The sequence below is a fragment of the Pseudophryne corroboree genome, chromosome 5, assembly GCF_028390025.1.
Source record: "Pseudophryne corroboree isolate aPseCor3 chromosome 5, aPseCor3.hap2, whole genome shotgun sequence".
In the NCBI taxonomy this organism is placed as follows: Eukaryota; Metazoa; Chordata; class Amphibia; order Anura; family Myobatrachidae; genus Pseudophryne; species Pseudophryne corroboree.
In genome coordinates this window covers 699,973,858-699,992,479 of record NC_086448.1, presented here as the reverse complement: position 1 = coordinate 699,992,479, position 18,622 = coordinate 699,973,858, and the positions used below count along the sequence as shown (strand labels likewise).

At 48.0% G+C, this 18,622-nt stretch overlaps 1 protein-coding gene across 2 annotated transcripts in view; it reads left to right on the top strand.

Annotated features, from left to right (window-relative positions):
* The window catches only part of SLCO5A1 (solute carrier organic anion transporter family member 5A1), a 251,060-nt gene that overhangs the window by 207,520 nt on the left and 24,918 nt on the right, over positions 1 to 18,622 (top strand). For both annotated transcript variants that reach the window (XM_063923884.1, XM_063923885.1), the window contains exon 8: positions 3,277 to 3,518. In XM_063923884.1, the coding sequence (XP_063779954.1) occupies positions 3,277 to 3,518 (242 nt within the window). The remainder of the gene's footprint in view (positions 1 to 3,276; positions 3,519 to 18,622) is intronic.

The following is an 18,622-nucleotide window of genomic DNA, read 5'->3' as shown; positions in this document are numbered from 1 at the left end:
GAGAGCACTATTGCTTTCACAACTAGGAAAAAAAGCCTGCATTCATAGCACTCAGAGTAATATGTTATTGCTTACACTTGGAAAATGTAACAATCACTGCAATGTGTAGCACTAAGCAGTTTTGGCTATATGAATGCTGCTGCGGTTTAGCTGGGAAAGTGCTGACTCTCTAAAGTGCCTGTGTCATAGTATGCTTACATTGCTGCACTTTCCAAATGCAATGAAAAGACATTAGAAATTAGGCATTGACACTCAGAAGCCTCTGTGTGACACCAGCCGGTAGCAGCAGTTCCACAGTTGCAGGGGGAACAGTGACTATGGGGCGAAGAGACGAGCAGGGGACATTGCCTGCCACCGCTCTTATGTCAGCACACATGCAGTGAACCCGAAACAAGTCTTCATTATGCATGCTTAAATGACTGCATTGGGATCCAGAGAGGGATGGACTGCATCACCAGGGTTCCCCTCTACGTTTTGCTAGGGTGCTATGTAGTGTTCCGCTCCTGACAACACCCATAAATTGCTTTAAAACGGAGCAGAATATTGCTGCACTCTATAGCAAAGAGGGTTAAATCAGCTGCCCCAAACATAAGGGCTGATTCTGAATCGGACATAGGCTTTGTCTTTTGCAGCAGCCGCATCTCCATGCCAAAACTGCAGCCGATTTTGTTCAATGTGAGATGCCTACTTGCAGCAGTGCAAATCCATCTCTGCATCTCTAGACGCACCTTCGGTATCACCATGGAAACTTGCACCAGCCTGGCAGACACAGTTTCTCCGTTGGACCAGGGTGTCCCGTGTGAGCGGTTCTGCATCTTTAGATGCAGCGATTTCTGCAACACACCCGCGTCTTGCCAGCCGCCCCCCTGTTATCTCCCAGGAACGCCAACTGAAATCCACTTTCCCTGCATCCAGATTTCATTATGCGTTTTTGAGCGTTAACCATCGGGCCGCAAGCGCAGACATAAAACATCGGCCACTTGTATGCGACAGCGACCACCTCTGAATCGGACGGAGAGTACTTTTCTGCCGGTTCCACCACAAAAAAAGAAGTTTACATTTTAAATGTTTCTAGAGTAGCCATAGTGATGTGGTGGCCGCTGCTGGTGAGCTTTCCCTAGTTGCACGGATTTGTGCTATGTAAGTGCTTCATTCTGATCCGTTAACACAGGGATGGGGAACCTTCGGCCCTCCAGCTGCTGTTGAACTACACATCCCAGCATGCCCTGCAACAGTTTTAGCATGGCCAAATAGCAAAACTGTAGCAAGGCATGCTGGTATGTGTAGTTCAACAACAGCTGGAGGGCCAAAGGTTCCCCACCCCTGCGTTAACACATGATAAGTCAGACACTAGCTATCATGCACTATCTCAGTTGACTGACTGCTATGGGTCAGCATATTTTTATTATAGTAATAATCTTCATAGGGGCATAACTTGAATGAAATCCCTTCTGTGCACACCCATAAAGCCAATGCATGCAGATTTGTGTGATTGCAGACCTGGCGTATTCGCCACTTATGACTCCTTACGGCTGGAGAGGCGCAACAGCGGCAATCTGACATAGACTGTGTGCAGCAAGGGCGTGCCCATGCAAATGCAAACCTGCAGGAACACACATGAGGACTTTGCGTACGCATATGCTGTCTATGCAGGGCGTGTCTGACTTTGCATATGGGCAGAAGGTTTCTTCCATGTAACTTTGCTTTTATATGCACAATAGCTGCCCACAATATGAAAAGACTGCAGAATTACAATGTAAAGCTACATTAGAATTACATGCAAGCTGGAAGCTGGCCAGGGACGAGAAGCTGCTCAGACGTGCTGTCAGTTTTTGGACTGGGAAAGTGATCTCAGTTTGCAGGATGCAAATCCATGGCATGTTGGCATTCCAGCCTTTCAAAGCTGAGTCAGTGCAACATGAGAGCCCTGGGTGCCACTGTGGCATTGTGTCTTCCTGCGTCTGAAGGTCACTGCAGAGACTCATGAGAACTGTACCCTATGCTCAGCTTTATATATATTTTTTTTCATGTTTGTGATTATTACATTATGCGCTCTATCATAATATTATATGCCAGTTGCTCTTATCTATGTATCCCCTTAGCGTGTGTGGACCTGATTTGCTATTGAGAGGAGATTTTTAAATTGGTTAATTTGTTATCCTAAAATCTGCTGTTACGTTTTCTTTAAAGTAATTCAGTTCAGCTGGCCTGGCTTTAATCTTGAACATTGGAACGGGGATCTTGTTTCCAATTAGTTACTGGCATTTATTTATATAGAGTTATAGACGGAACTCATCAGGGCCGTAGGCTGCGTGACAAATTGAAACCAAAGAGACATAACCTGTCATCAACTTGTATAACCTTAGACACATTGACTACTGGTTGGGCTACTTATTTTTGTAGGGAATGTGTGAAGGCCACATTTAAGATCTGCTATAGAATATTTTACCTGATTTTGTAGTTTAGTTATTATCATTTAACCCCAACCATCACACTTTTACAGGCTATTGTTTTACCGTAAACATAAATCAATTGTATATACTGTATTCCTTAGTTCGCTGTGACTCTATTGTAGCAGCGGGTATCCACTTCATATAGTTATCAGTTGGTAGCTAATCAGAGTTGTTTTGTTGTGTGTTAGAAAACAGGTAAGGGGAGCTGTATCAAGCTTTGGCGAGAGATCAAGTAGAGTAGTTGTCATTTCATTGACATTTCAAAGACAGATTACGGAATCTGATTGGTTGCTTTGGGAAACCTATCCACTTTATCTCTCCCCAAGGCTTGATACACCTAGGGTGGCCAATCCCGGGATATGGATCCGCTGGGATCCCAGAATTTAGGCCAATAATTGACAGGGATTCAATCCCGGGATTGGAAACTCCAATCCTGGGGATTGCGGGATCAGGCAGCCCTTTGTGTTTTTAAAGCTGGGCAGCGTTGAGCGTCCTGAGGATGCTCAGACGCTGCCCGGCTCCTTGCTCCCCCTGTGCAGTGTGACATGAAGTCACAGGTTACGCTGCACAGGTAGCCGTCCGCAGTCACCCGCCGCCGAGCCCGAAGGATGTGTCCTACCCTCCTGACCCTGTAGTATGGTGAGTTATATGTGAGAGGGGTCCGGACACACAGGAAAAAAGACAATCCCGGGAATCCTGAAATTGACCCTTTTTTCAATCCCGATACCCGGGAGTGAAAAAATGGCTCGGAATTGGTCACCTTAGATACAACCCATATCCTCATCCCTTCAAATATAACTGCAGGTCTTTGTTTCTGTTGTAGGTGAGAAATTATACTGAATGTGCCTGTGTCCAAAGTCGACAGGTTATCACTCCACCCACGGTCGGTCAGCGCAGCCAACTCCGAGTGGTGATTGTTAAGACATATCTGCATGAAAATGGCTATGCTGTGTCAGGGAAGTGCGATCGAACTTGTAACACGCTCATCCCATTCCTGATATTTCTTTTCATTGTTACTCTCATCACAGCATGTGCACAACCCTCAGCGATCATAGTGACTCTCAGGTAAGGAGATAGATTTTTTTTTTTTTACATATGTAGCATGGCTTATAAGGATATGCTCTTGGAACACTTATCTGAGTCCAGTAAAAGCACAGTATTCAGATTCCATGTGTTATATTCTAAATTACAGTCTACAATCCACTGCTTTATCCTACATTGCTATCTTTTTTCCCTAAAATATGTTTAGTGTGTGTTTGTGTGTATTATTAATACATGTAACAAGAATGCATATACAGTACCCTGTAAAATATAGTTAGTAGTTGCTTATATTTAGAGAGTTGTGTCAACAGTCGTATTCAGTATAAAGTATACATTATTTGACCAATGGCAAAGTCACTTCTGTCTGTCACATGACTTACTTTGAAACTGATTAATGATGGAATACAAACTTGTCATCGTTGGCCTGGTCACACAGGTACAAACAGATAAGTAATAACACAAACATAAAAAGTCCTAGCACTTCTCGTCCCTGGCGCTGCAAACTGATCACTGCTCACTGGCCCCTAATAGGCATCAGCGCCCAGTGCAGTGTGTGTTTGGATTTTTTAACACCCCCCTCCTACAGTTGACTTCCTGTTGTCTCTGGGTGGGTTAGAAGACCAGGATTTCTCTTTTCCCACTTTGATTTTCCATTACAGCTGCAGGTCTTGTTTTTCTCTTCCTTGGAGGGAGCTGATTCCACCAGAATGTGGACACTTGTGTCTCTGCACTTAACAATATGCTGAACTAGCAGTGCAAACCCTAAATAAGTTCAAAGAGTAAGCATGTATTCGTTTACAAACTAAAGTAAAGGGGCAAGGTGACCTATAAGGAGGGTGGGTGAGATTGGGGTTCACTAAGTTAAGGAAAAATACAGATCAGGTTCAGGCAAATCTTTCCTCAAGGTTAGGAAAAAAAACAGAGTAGAAACAGAGACCATGGAGCCTCAGTTTATTTTTTGCTTTCCAAAATTTATTAAAGGGTTATTGCCAGAGAAAACACTGATTTCTATAGTATCCGCTGAGTATTGCTGGCCACATAGGGCCTTATTCAGAGATGGATGCAAATGTTGCGATTGCGCAAATGGTGCGCAACAAATCATAATGTGATCGCATCATGGAAGGATGCGATCGCATTATGATTGACAGGCGGGTGTCCGTTAGGAAGGAGTAGACCACAAAAAGCAGGTCTGTCAAGGCCGTTTTCGTGGCAGCTCGATGACATCACTTGTGTTTCCTGCGATCGCAAACATGGCGGCAGTGTGCCTGCAGGGGTCAACCTCTGTTGAGGTTTTAGCAATGCGAATGCAACTGTATTGTGATCGCAGCGCTATGCAGCGCTACACATGCTGGGCGGCCTTGCCCTGTGCTTGGCAGCCCCCAGCATACAAATTTATCCATAGCAGTGTTTGTTATTTTAGCAAAAAACTGCGACTAACTCTGAATAACCCCCATAGAGCTCTATAGCCAATTTTTTTCAAGACTTCAAAGGCTTAACTTTTTTTGAGCTCCTTGATGGTATCCGGGTGATAGGTCGACAGTGTCTAGATAGATAGCATATGGTTGACATGCATTAGGTCGACAAGTAAAATGTAGTGCTTAAGGTCAACAGGTTCAAAAGGTCGACATGAAAATGGTTGACACACATACGATCGACACAAGTTTATGGGGGGGGGGTTTCACATATTTTTCTACTTTTGCTTGATTTACCATCCATGCGGATTATGATTGGGAATAGTAACCTGTGCAGCGCAGTGGAGTGAAGCACTTTGCCTCGCTCTCCGCGAGATTTGCAATAATTGTGGTCACATATGATGAAACCTAGAAAATGACACCTAAAAACAAGTGGGTCGACCTTTTTAATGTCGATCACTTCCATGTTGACCTTTTGACCCTGTCGACTTTATGCACCTTTTGACCTTTTCTACTGTCTACCCTTTCCATGTTGACCTTTTGAGGTGTGGATTAACAGATCAACAATTAATAGGTCGACAGTCAACAGGTTGACATGCATTAGGTTGACAGGGTAAAAAGGTAGACAGCACAAAAGGTTGACAGGGTCAAAATTTTGACATGAAATGGTCGACATAAAAATGGTTGACACAAGGTTTTTTTTGTTCTTTTTATGTCATTTTGTATGTTTAAGCACTTAACTGACGATTTTTTCCCCCAAAAAAAGCTCAGACATTGTTAGGGGTTTTTATGAGTGAATTAGATGAAGAACATGAACTTAACCCTCTGCAAAATGATTTTAGTAAAAAAAAAAAAAAAGACACTTTTTATTTATTAACATTTTTTAAACATGGAAACATGGGTCAGGAACATCACGAACATCGGCACATCGGTAACATTGCGACTATCGCGATTTTACCTTTTAGAGCCCGGACAGCCACCGGCCACCCGGGCGGCTGCTATTGTCTGCAGCTGCTGGGGGGGGAATTCTGCAATGATCGGCAGCACAGCAATGCTGAGGGGAGCGTGCAGGGTGGTAGCAGCGGAGGGAAGTTTCCCTTCCCTGCCACTGCTAGCACTCTTTATCTGACTGGTCACATCCTGTGCGGCCAGGTCAGATAAAACATTGCCTGGTGTGGTCGCATCTGATGCGACCATGCCAAGCTAGTGGTTAACTATATTTAAGCTAAATTAGTGGAAACGTACCCTCGCGGGCTCACTTCACTCGCCACACTTCGGGCCTGGTGGCTCACTTCACTCGCTACAGGTTACTATTCCCAATATATGTTCACGTGGATAGTAAGCAGAAAACTTGGTCGACCTTTTTTATGCCAACCGTTTGAATCTGTGAACCTTTTGTACATGTCGATCATATGGTATCGACCTAATGATTGTCACCCTAGCTATCATCCGGATACCAGTCCAGGCAATAGCAGGTTTAAGCGTCATGTGATATTTTACTCTTTCAGTCATGTGCACACCTGCAGTCAGGTGCAGAATGATTTACCAGGTGGAGTTTCAAGGCCCAGAAAGTAGGCGTACACCTTGAAATGTGTTAATGGCATAAACGAATGCAACATTTCGGACACTCATGTCACAGGCGATCACCCCGGCAGCCTCCCGGGGGGGCAGGATCGCATAAGATACATCGTATGCGGTCCTCTTGCTTACGATGTATCTTGTGCAATCCCAGCCATGCCTGTGGGTCCGACATATCACGAGTGCAGTCAACCTAGGGGATCCGATCCGATGCTCACGGGAATGCATCCGAAATGCCCAATTTCATCCGATACTGGCACGAATGGCCGAAATCGGATGAAATCGGGCATTATCGTTCTAGTATATGGAGCCCTTTAGTCAGACGTGTCCAAACGTAATGCAGAAAAAGTGATTTTCCTATTTACTGACTGCACACAACACAGACATGGTTGGGTATGCCTGACCGCCAGTCAGGAGCCCACCGGTCAGCATACCTCCGCCGGGATCCCGGCAGCGGAATGCCTGCGGGCTCGGTGGCAACCAGCAGTCGCAACAGGTTCTGTTCCACTCTATGGGTGTCATGGATACCCACGAGTGGGAATAGTCCCTGTTGGTCAGCATGCTGACCGTCTGGATTTTCAGGGGGCGGGATGTAGGGGAGGTGTTGTGACCGCCGGTCACATAATCGCATCCCCACAGACACGTAGGGGTAAATTTACTAAACTTTCTCAAACAAAATTGGTGATGTTGCCCATAGCAACCAAACAGGTTCTGTTTATAATTTTCTAAAACGCAATAGAGAAATGATAGAAAGCATCTGATTGGTTGCTATGTGCAACATCACCAATTCTCTGTTGTAGAAGCTTTAGTAAATTTACCCCGTAGATGTCTCTTACATCTGAAATGTTAAAGCTGGACAGGATTTTGTTTTTGGGTTGAACAATTGCCTTTTTTATTATACTGTATCTCAATGGTTCTCAAACTGTGTGCCATGGCACCCTGGGGTGCCTCGGGGTACTTGCAGGGGTGCCTAGGTTGGTGGTCCAGGACCAATTCATTTACCATTTACAGTGAATGTAATAGACACAACCAGTGCTTGTGGCTTCCAGGCATAAAATATGTGGACAAACAGAAGTGAATCCTGCCCCTCACCACATAACTGACCCTAGGATGACATACAGTATAAACACTATTTACTTAGTTTAATATTTTTTTCTGAATTTTTCATTAAGAAACCTGTGACCTAGGGGTGCCATAAAAAAATCTCTGATACTCTGGCGCCGTGACTCAAAAAAGTTTGTGAACCACTGCTGTAGCTTACAAAATATTTAGTTTTTAGTTTGTTACTGTGAAAGCATTGGTATAGTTGTGTGTTATTAGTTGGTTATTAAGTGGACAGTCTGAGCAATTGCTTACAGAATTGGAAACTGACATTTGTAGATTTAGAGGCACAAAGCGATGCTTGCCTTCAGCTACGGAAGATACAAATTACATAGCCTGCATACACAGTACATTACCAATCTGCGTCATTTGCTTCCTCACCAGTGTCCTGGGGTGAACTTGACTAAATATCACAGACTTTTTAGTTTGTGTACAGTAAGTGCAGCCTGAGGTTTTTTATGCACCGATCTCTTCACTTTAAATAAATAAAACCTCAGGACATTTATGTATATAGCAAATCCTATGTACTGCTGAGCTGAATACCAGACAACGCTCATTCTTATAGAACATTACAAAGCCCAGAAATCCACAATTCCATACAAAGAGACTACGAAGGCAAAGCACATTATTCACTGCTATTTGGACTTTACATTAAAACGATATTTAAAACTTAAGTTTCATAGAATATTATATCCCCTCTTCATTATGGACTGGCCGAAAGGTATAAAATACCCCAGGCTTATTAATTAAGAGACGTCTTCCCTTAAATATTTTGCTTTTATTAAAGGTTTCTACTATTTGAATTGTGTCTTCTAGGTTGGTTTGGGTCCTTTTCAATAGTTTGGAAATAATACAAATCATCAGAACCGACCCTAACCAATTTGCTGACCTGCTGTAGGCAAGATATTGGCTGGTGCCCTATAACAGATTATTTTACCATCCAGCACAGCATGTCTGCACCCCTCACCCAGCAGCATAGCACAGATCACAGCAGCACCCATCACCCCTCATCCAGTACAGCACTCCTCTCCCAGTACTGCATGCCAGCACCCCTCTCCCAGCATCCCTAACCCAGCACAGCATGTCTGCACCCCTCACCCAGCAGCATAGCACAGATCACAGCAGCACCCATGACCCCTCATCCAGTACCGCACTCCTCTCCCAGTATTGCATGCCAGCACCCCTCTCCCAGCATCCCTAACCCAGCACAGCATGTCAGCACCCCTCACCCAGCAGCATAGCACAGATCACAGCAGCACCCATGACCCCTCATCCAGTACCGCACTCCTCTCCCAGTACTGCATGCCAGCACCCCTCTCCCAGCATCCCTAACCCAGCACAGCATGTCAGCACCCCTCACCCAGCAGCATAGCACAGATCACAGCAGCACCCATGACCCCTCATCCAGTACCGCACTCCTCTCCCAGTACTGCATGCCAGCACCCCTCTCCCAGCATCCCTAACCCAGCACAGCATGTCAGCACCCCTCACCCAGCAGCATAGCACAGATCACAGCAGCACCCATCACCCCTCATCCAGTACCGCACTCCTCTCCCAGTACTGCATGCCAGCACCCCTCTCACAGCATCCCTAACCCAGCACAGCATGTCAGCACCCCTCACCCAGCAGCATAGCACAGATCACAGCAGCACCCATCACCCCTCATCCAGTACCGCACTCCTCTCCCAGTACTGCATGCCAGCACCCCTCTCACAGCATCCCTAACCCAGAACCCTTCTCCCAGCACAGCATGATTGTCAGTACCCCTCACCCAGCACAGCATGTCAGCACCCTTCACCCAGCACAGCATGTCCGCACCCTTCACCCAGCACAGCATGATTGTCAGTACCCCTCACCCAGCACAGCATGTCAGCACCCTTCTCCCAGCACAGCATGTCAGTACCCTTCACCCAGCACAGCATGTCAGGACCCCTCACTCAGCACAGCATGTCAGGACCCCTCACCCAGCACAGAAAGTCAGCACCCTTCACCCAGCACAGCATGTCAGCACCCTTCACCCAGCACAGCATGTCAGTTCCCTTCACCCAGCACAGCATGTCAGCACCCTTCACCCAGCACAGCATGTCAAACCCCTTCACTCAGCACAGCATGTCAAAACCCTTCACTCAGCACAGCATGTCAGGACCCCTCACTCAGCACAGCATGTCAGGACCCCTCACCCAGCACAGCATGTCAGCACCCTTCACCCAGCACAGCATGTCAGCACCCTTCACCCAGCACAGCATGTCAGCACCCAGCACAGCATGTCAGCACCAATCACCCAGCAGCATAGCACAGATCACAGCAGCACCCATCACCCCTCATCCAGTACCGCACTCCTCTCCCAATACTGCATGCCAGCACCCCTCTCCCAGCCTCCCTAACCCAGCACAGCATGTCAGGACCCCTCACCCAGCACCTCCCCCAGCAAAACATAGCACCCTTCACCCAGCAGCACAGATCACCGCAGCAGCAGCACCCCTCTCCCAACACGGCATGTCTGCACCCCTCACCCAGCACCTCCCCCAGGAAAGCAAAGCACCCTTCACCCAGCAACACAGATCACAGCAGCAGCACCCTTCACCCAGCACATCATGGCTGCACCAGTGACGTGCAGTGAGGTCAGTGGTAGGGGAGGCACTGGCAGCTAAACACACCTCCCCCCCATTGAGGGAAAAGAAAAGAATAGGGCAGTACCCCCACACACCACTAAAACCAGCACCAGGCAGAACCAGCCAGGGGGGATAATGCCACAGCAGGGGAGACACTCAGTGTGGGGTCCCCCTGCCATGCCATTAAAGTGCCCCCCAAGCTAGTCAGCCCAGGGCTGGAATTCCTCGGAAAGCGGGGCCCCCAAAAAATGAAAATGGGTTCCAGTGCCCAGTGCTATGCCCCGCACCCCTTAGTGGCGGTGGGTGCGGGGTTCATTGTATGTTAATATTGTTCTTTACAGGTGGCCTACAGGTCCAAGCAAGCCTGCCCCAGCATGCTGGCACATGGAGAACCACAAGTGCCAGCATGCCCGGACATAATGGGCCCGCTGGCACTTGTAATCCACCTGTAAAGAAAATATAAAAAAACACAACACTGTCTTTAAAAAAAGTTACTCAGGTTCTTCACCTGGGGGCGGCGGCCTTTAAACTCTTTTGCGTGGCCGCCGCCTTCCCAGGGCTTCTGGCGTCTTCGCCTGGGGGGGCGCAGCTTCCCCAGGGCTTCAGGCATCTTCACCTGGGAGGAGGCGGCCTTTCAGCTCTTTTGCATGGCCGCCGCCTTCCCAGGGCTTCCAGTGTCCTCGCCTGGTGGGCGGCGGCTGTTAAGCTCTTTTGCATAGCCCCCGCCCATCCAGGACTTCCACGGCGTCTTCTTTCTTCAGGAGCTCTTCACTGCGCCTCCTCCGCCGTCGGACTGACGCCGCTGCCTCGCGCTGACTTATATAAGTCAGCGGGAGCGGGCAGGGCGATGACGTGGCGAGCCGTAATTTCAAAAATTACGCTGAGGTGCCATTTTTTAAACTGGTGCCGCTCTGCTGCCAAACTCTGCAGAATCCAGGTAATACTATGGCGTCCCGCCGCCCGCACCTCCGCCGCATCCCGCTGCCCGCACCTCTGCCACCGAGCCCATCAAGTGATGACAGCGGATCCAGTGACGGATCCGCTGGCCAATCACTGTGGCCTCACTCACAGGGGCGTGCTTTCATGGGTTGAAAGCACATCCCTGTATGAAAGAGGCACCTCTAATGGTGCCGCTTTCCTATGTAATTTCAATGGGCTTTTACTGCCCATGGCTAGGCCCCGCCCCCCGCTCCCACACCTTTCCCCATTCACAACGGAAGGCACGATCGGTGCCTCCCAAACGCATTTTACACTGTGATAATGATTAGAATAAACAGGATTTTAATACCTACCGTTAAATCCTTTTCTCCTAGTCCATAGAGGATGCTTGGGTCCACTTCAGTACCATGGGGTATAGACGGTTCCGCAGGAGCCATGGGCACTTTAAGACTTTTCAAGGGTGTGAACTGGCTCCTCCCTCTATGCCCTTCCTCCAGACCTCAGTATAGGAACTGTGCCCAGGGAGACGGACATTTCGAGGAAAGGATTTACATTTACTTTAGCGGTGAGATTCATACCAGCTCACACCTCAACCATGCCGCATTCAACATAACACATGCCAACGGGCATGAACAACTTGCAGCAACATGCAGAAAAATAACCGTAACACAACACTTGTGTAACTACAAACTAACAACTGCAGGTAAAGTACGCACTGGGTCGGGCGCCCAGCATCCACTACGGACTAGGAGAAAAGGATTTACCGGTAGGTATTAAAATCCTGTTTTCTCATACGTCCTAGAGGATGCTAGGGTCCACTTCACTACCATGGGGTTATACCAAAGCTCCAGTACGGGCGGGAGAGTGTGGATGACCCTGCAGCACCGATTGACCAAACTTGAGGTCCTCATCAGCCAAGGTGTCAAACTTGTAAAACTTTGCAAACGTGTTTGCCCCTGACCAAGTAGCTACTCGGCAAAGTTGTAATGCCGAGACCCCCCGGGCAGCCGCCCAGGATGAGCCCACCTTTCTAGTAGAATGGGCATTTACCGACTTCGGTATCAGCAATCCTGCCGTGGAATGAGCGCGCTGAATCGTCCCTCTGATCCAGCGCGCAATGGTCTGCTTAGAAGCAGGACACCCAATCTTGTTGGGAGCATACAGGACAAACCGAGCCTCTGTTTTCCGTATCCGAGCTGTTCTTGCGACATAAATTTTCAAAGCTCTAACCACATCAAGAAACTTTGATACAGTGAAGGTGTCAGTAGCCACTGGCACCACAATAGGTTGGTTTATATGGAAAGACGAAACCACCTTTGGAAGAAATTGTTGGCGAGTTCTCAACTCTGCCCTATCTTCATGGAAGACCTATCTTCTTGTGAGACAAGGCCCCCAATTCAGACACCCGCCTTGCGGATGCCAAGGCCAAGAGCATCACCATTTTCCAAGTGAGAAACTTCAATTCTATCTCTTGCAGAGGTTCAAACCAATCTGATTGAAGGAACTGCAACACCACATTAAGGTCCCAAGGTGCCACCGGAGGCACAAATGGAGGTTGGATGTGCAGCACCCCTTTCATGAACGTCTGAACTTCTGGAAGGGAGGCCAATTGTTTTTGAAAGAAAACTGACAAGGCCGAAATCTGGACCTTGACTGAACCCAATCTTAGGCCCGCATCCACACCTGCCTGCAGAAAATTGAGAAAACGTCCTAACTGAAACTCTTCCGTAGGAGCCTTCTTGGATTCACACCAAGACACATATTTTCTCCAAATACGGTGGTAATGTTTAGACGTTACTCCTTTCCTGGCCTGAATAAGAGTGGGAATTACTTCCTTGGGAATAGCCTTTCAGGTTAGGAGACGGCGCTCAACAGCCATGCCGTCAAACGTAGCCACGGTAAGTCTTGATACACGCACGGCCCCTGCTGCAGCAGGTCCTCGCGAGGAGGAAGAGGCCGAGGATCTTCTACGAGCAACTCCTGAAGATCTGGATACCAAGCCCTCCTTGGCCAGTCTGGTGCAATGAGGATTGCTCGAACCCTTGTTCTTATTATTTTGAGAACTTTTGATATTAGTGGAAGTGGAGGGAAGACATATACCGACCGAAACACCCACTGGGTCACCAGTGCATCCACTGCTATTGCTTGAGGGTCTCTCGACCTTGAACAATATCTCTGAAGCTTCTTGTTGAGACGAGATGCCATCATGTCTACTTGAGGAACTCCCCAAAGACTTGTCACCTCTGCGAAGACTTCTTGGTGGAGGCCCCACTCTCCTGGATGGAGATCGTGTCTGCTGAGGAAGTCTGCTTCCCAGTTGTCCACTCCTGGAATGAAAATTGCTGACAGAGCTCTTACATGTCTTTCTGCCCAGAGGAGGATCTTTGTCACCTCTGCCATTGCCGCTCTGCTTTTCATTCCGCCTTGACGGTTTATGTACGCGACTGCTGTTACATTGTTCGACTGTATCTGCACGGGTTGATCTTGAAGTAGATGCACCACTTGTAGAAGGCCATTGTAAATGGCTCTCAATGCCAGAACGTTTATATGAAGACAGGTTTCCAGACTTGACCATTTACCTTGGAAGCTTTTTCCCTGTGTGACTGCTCCCCAGCCTCGGAGACTTGCATCCATGGTTACTAGGACCCAGTCCTGAATCCCTAACCGGCGTCCCTCTAACAGGGGAAAACTGTGCAGCCACCACAGGAGCGAAATCCTGGTTTTGGAGGACAGGATTATCTTCTGGCGCATGTGTAGGTGGGATCCGGACCATTTGTCCAACAGGTCCCACTGGAATACTCTGGCATGGAATCGGCCAAACTGTATGGCCTCGTAGGCCGCTACCATCTTTCCCAACAACCGAATGCATTGATGGATCGACACTCTTGATGGTTTCAAAATTTGCTTGACCATTCTCTGGATTTCCAGAGCCTTTTCCACTGGAAGAAATACCCTCTGTCCTTCCGTGTCCAGTATCATCCCCAGAAAGGACAATCTTGTCGTCGGTTCCAACTGTGACTTTGGATAATTCATGATCCAACCGTGTTGTTGGAGTACTGATAGTGAGAGTGCAGTGTTCTGCACCAACCATTCCCTGGATCTCGCTTTTATTAGGAGAACGTCCAGGTAAGGAATTATATTGACTCCTTGTTGTCGAAGGAGGACCATCATCTCTGCCATCACCTTGGTGAATACCCTCGGTGCCGTGGAGAGTCCGAAAGGCAACATCTGGAACTGGTAATGGCAATCCTGTACTGCGAATCTCAGATACTCTTGATGAGGAGGATAAATGGGAACATGTAAGTAAGCATCTTTTATGTCTACCGATACCATGAAGTCCCCTTCCTCCAGACTGGAAATCACTGCTCTCAGATATTCCATCTTGAACTTGAACCTTTTTAGGTAAAGATTCAGAGATTTCAGGTTTAAAATCGGTCTGACCGAGCCGTCCGGCTTCGGAACTACGAAGAGGCTTGAATAAAACCATTACCTCTGTTGCGACAAGGGTACCAGTACAATGACTTGATCCTGACATAATTTTTGAATTGCAGCTGAAACTACTTCTCTGTCCGGAAGAGAAGCTGGCAAGGTCGATTTGAATAATCGGCATGGGGGGACGTCTTGAAACTCCAGTTTGTATCCATGGGACACTATTTGCAAGACCCATGGGTCCAGGCCCGATTGAACCCAGAGCTGACTGAAAAGTTTCAGACGTGCTCCCACCCGATCGGACTCCCGCAAGGGAGCCCCAGCGTCATGCTGCAGATTTGGCAGAAGCAGGGGTTGATTTCTGCTCCTGCGATCCTGGAGACGCTGCAGATTTCTTTTCTCTTCCCCTCACTCTACCTGCAAAGAAAGGGGAACCTTTACCCTTTTTGTATCTGTTGGGCTGAAAGGACTGCATCTGAGAGTGATGTGACTTTTTCGCCGGCGCAGGAGCATAAGGCAAGAATGTCAACTTACCTGCGGTAGCCGCAGAGACTAACGCATCCAGCCCATCTCCAAACAAGGCCTCACCTTTATATGGGAGAGCCTCCATATTTCTTTTGGATTCTTCGTCAGCATTCCATTGGCGAATCCACAACGCACTTCGAGCTGAGACAGCCATGGTAGCGGCTTTTGAACCCAAGAGCCCAATATCTTTCATGGCTTCTAGCATGTATGCAGCAGCGTCTTTGATATGACCTAACATTAGGAGTATCTCGTCTCTATCTATTGTGTCAATTTCATATGACAAATTGTCCGACCATTTCTCAATAGCACTACTCACCCATGCACAAGCAATGGTGGGCCTGAGTAGCGTACCATTGGGCACATAAATAGATTTTAACGTAGTCTCTAACTTGCGGTCTGCCGGCTCCTGTAGTGAAGCCGTCCCAGATGCAGGAAGAATCACCTTTTTAGTTAATCGTGACAGAGCACTGTCTAAAACTGGGGGTGACTCCCATCTTTTCCTGTCCTCTGCCGGGAAAGGATAAGCAACCTGAATTCTTTTAGGAATCTGAAACTTCTTTTCAGGGTTTGCCCAAACTCCCTCAAAGAGAGTATTTAGTTCGTGAGAAGGAGGGAAAGTTACAATTTAATTTATTTTATAAAAATAAGCCTTCTCCTGAGGTAAAGGAGGGGCTTCCGTAACTTCTAAGACCTCCTTTATAGCAACAATCATGTATTGAATGCTTTTTGCCAATTTAGGATCTATTCCCCTGGAATCACTAGTGTCGACACAGGAATCAGAGTCCGTGTCGGTATCGGTTTGTACTATTTATGCAAATGGTTGGTCATTCCGAGTTGTTCGCTCGCTAGCTACTTTTAGCAGAAATGCAAACACAAAGCCGCCGCCCTCTGGGAGTGTATCTTAGCATAGCAGAATTGAAGATTAGCAATTCTGCTATTAAGTATTTCCTTGCAGTTTCTGAGTAGCTCCAGACCTACTCCTAGATTGCGATCACCTCAGTCCGTTTAGTTCCTGGTTTGACGTCACAAACACGCCCAGCGTCCGGCCAGCCACTCCCCCGTTTCTCCAGCCACTCCTGCGTTTTCTGCTGGCACACCTGCTCACCAACGCTCAGTTACCACCCAGAAACACCCACTTCCTGTCAATCATTCTCCGATCAACAGAGCGACTGAAAAGCTTTGTTCGCCCGTGAGTAAAATAGCATAGTTTTGTGTAAAATTGCTTAGCGCATGCGCCCTGCTGTACATACGCATGCGCAGAACTGCCGGATTTTAGCCTATTAGCAATTCTGCTAAAAATAGCAGCGAGCAAACAACTCAGAATGACCACCCTGGTCTCTTATGTGACCCAGAGGGGTCTCCAGTGGATGAAAAGGCAGAACTATGAAAAATCACATCTTCCACTGATTTTCTCCAGTTTTCTGCATGAGACTCAGACTTATCCAATCTCTTACTGATATGATTCACACTATCACGTAATTCTTTCACCCATTCAGGCTCGTGGTGTGCCGGTAGCGCCACCACATTACAACTCTGTGTCCCTAAAATGGCTCCCTCAGGGGAAGAGCTCCCTGCCTCAGACATGTCACACACATGCACAACCACACCACAGACACTCCGGGACTTATAGGGGACAGACCCACAGTAAAATCTGTTAGAAGGACACAGATAGAATTTGCCAGTTCACAACCCAGCGCCAGTTATAAAAATCCTGTGAAACACAAAATGCCCACAGACCTATAGCACTTTTAAATTGATAAATTCACAATATAGCACCAAATGACACTGTGCCCCCCCCTGCTTTTCACCCTGATACTTGGTTCAGAAGTGGGGGAGGACCAGCGTTCTTCTCTGCAGCTTGCTAGGAGAGAAAATGGCGCTGAGCAGTGTACTGGCTGCCTGAGGAGGAATCCCCGCCCCCGTAATGGCGCGTTTCCTCTCAGGTTTTTTAATGATGCTGTGCCTCAGCATCTTATGTCCCCTTATCTGCCAGTTTTGAGTAGGTTTCATGCTGCCCAGGGCGCCCCCCCACGCCCTGCACCCTGCTGTGCCTGTGTTACTGGGTAGCATGGCGCGCAGCGTTCCTGCCCGCTGTGTGGTACCTTTTAGCCGTCACGATGAAGATCCTTCTTCTTGTACATTCACCTGACTTCTGACTTCTGGCTCTGTAAGGGGGGTGACGGCGTGCTGTGGGAGTGAGCACATAGCCGCAGCTAGCGTTCAGTACCCTTCATGAGCTAATGGTGTCCTGTCAGCCAGAAGCAGAGCCATGAAACTATTCAGGAAGTTGGTTCCTACTTCTGCCCCCTAAGTCCCATGAAGCAGGAAGACTGTTGCCAGCAGTCCTCCCTGAAAATAAAAAACCTAACATAAAGTCTTTCAGAGAAACTCAGTAGAGCTCCCTGGAGTGCATCCAGTCTGCCTGGGCACATTTTCTAAACTGAGGTCTGGAGGAGGGGCATAGAGGGAGGAGCCAGTTCACACCCTTGAAAAGTCTTAAAGTGCCCATGACTCCTGCGGAACCGTCTATACCCCATGGTACTGAAGTGGACCCCAGCATCCTCTAGGACGTATGAGAAATAAAGGAAATACTTAAATGACACAGAATATGTGTCATAAGTATCTTCTTTGTATTATTTTAATCATTAATGACAGGGGAGGCACTGCCTTCCCTGACTGCACCCCTCACCCAGCATGTTAGTACCCCTCACCCAGCACCTCCCCCAGCGAAGCATAGCATCCTTCACCCAGCAGCACAGATCACAGCAGCAGCACCCTTCTCCCAGCACAGCATGTTAGCATCCCTCTCCCAGCTCAGTATGTCAGCACCCTTCACCCAGCACAGCATGTTATCACCCTTCACCCAGCACCTCTCCCAGAAAAGCATAGCACCCTTCACCCAACAGCACAGATTACAGCAGCTGCACCCCTCACCCAGCACCATTCTCCCAGAACAGCATGCCAGAATCCCTCACCCAGCATGTCAGCACCACTCCCAGCACAGCAGCAGCACCCCTAACCCAGCATCCCTATACCAGAACCCTTCTCCTAGCACAGCATGTCAGGACCCCTCACCCAGCACAGCAGCAGCACCCCTCACCCAGCATCCCTAACCCAGAACCCTTCTCCCAGCACAGCATGTCAGTAACCCTCTACCAGCACAGCATAGTACCCCTCACCCAGCAGCAAAGATCACAGCAACAGCACCCAGCACAGCCCCCCTTTTCCAGCACAGCATGTCAGTACTTGTCACCTAGCACTCCTCTCCAGGTGCTGGCTAGCAACTTCCAGTCTAGGGGGCAGACACAGTAAGTGGCCCTGGCTTTTCTTCCAGCACACTGTAATGGAAAAAGGGGCTTGACAAAAACCCCTTTGGGACTGGTTAGTCTAATTTGAGTGTGATTTAAACAGCCAATAGCAGATATAGGCGGGATGTACTAAGCCTTGAGAAGTGATAATTTCACTGTGATAAAGTACCAGCCAATCACCTCCTGTCATTTTTCAAACCCAGCCTGTGACATGGCAGTTATGA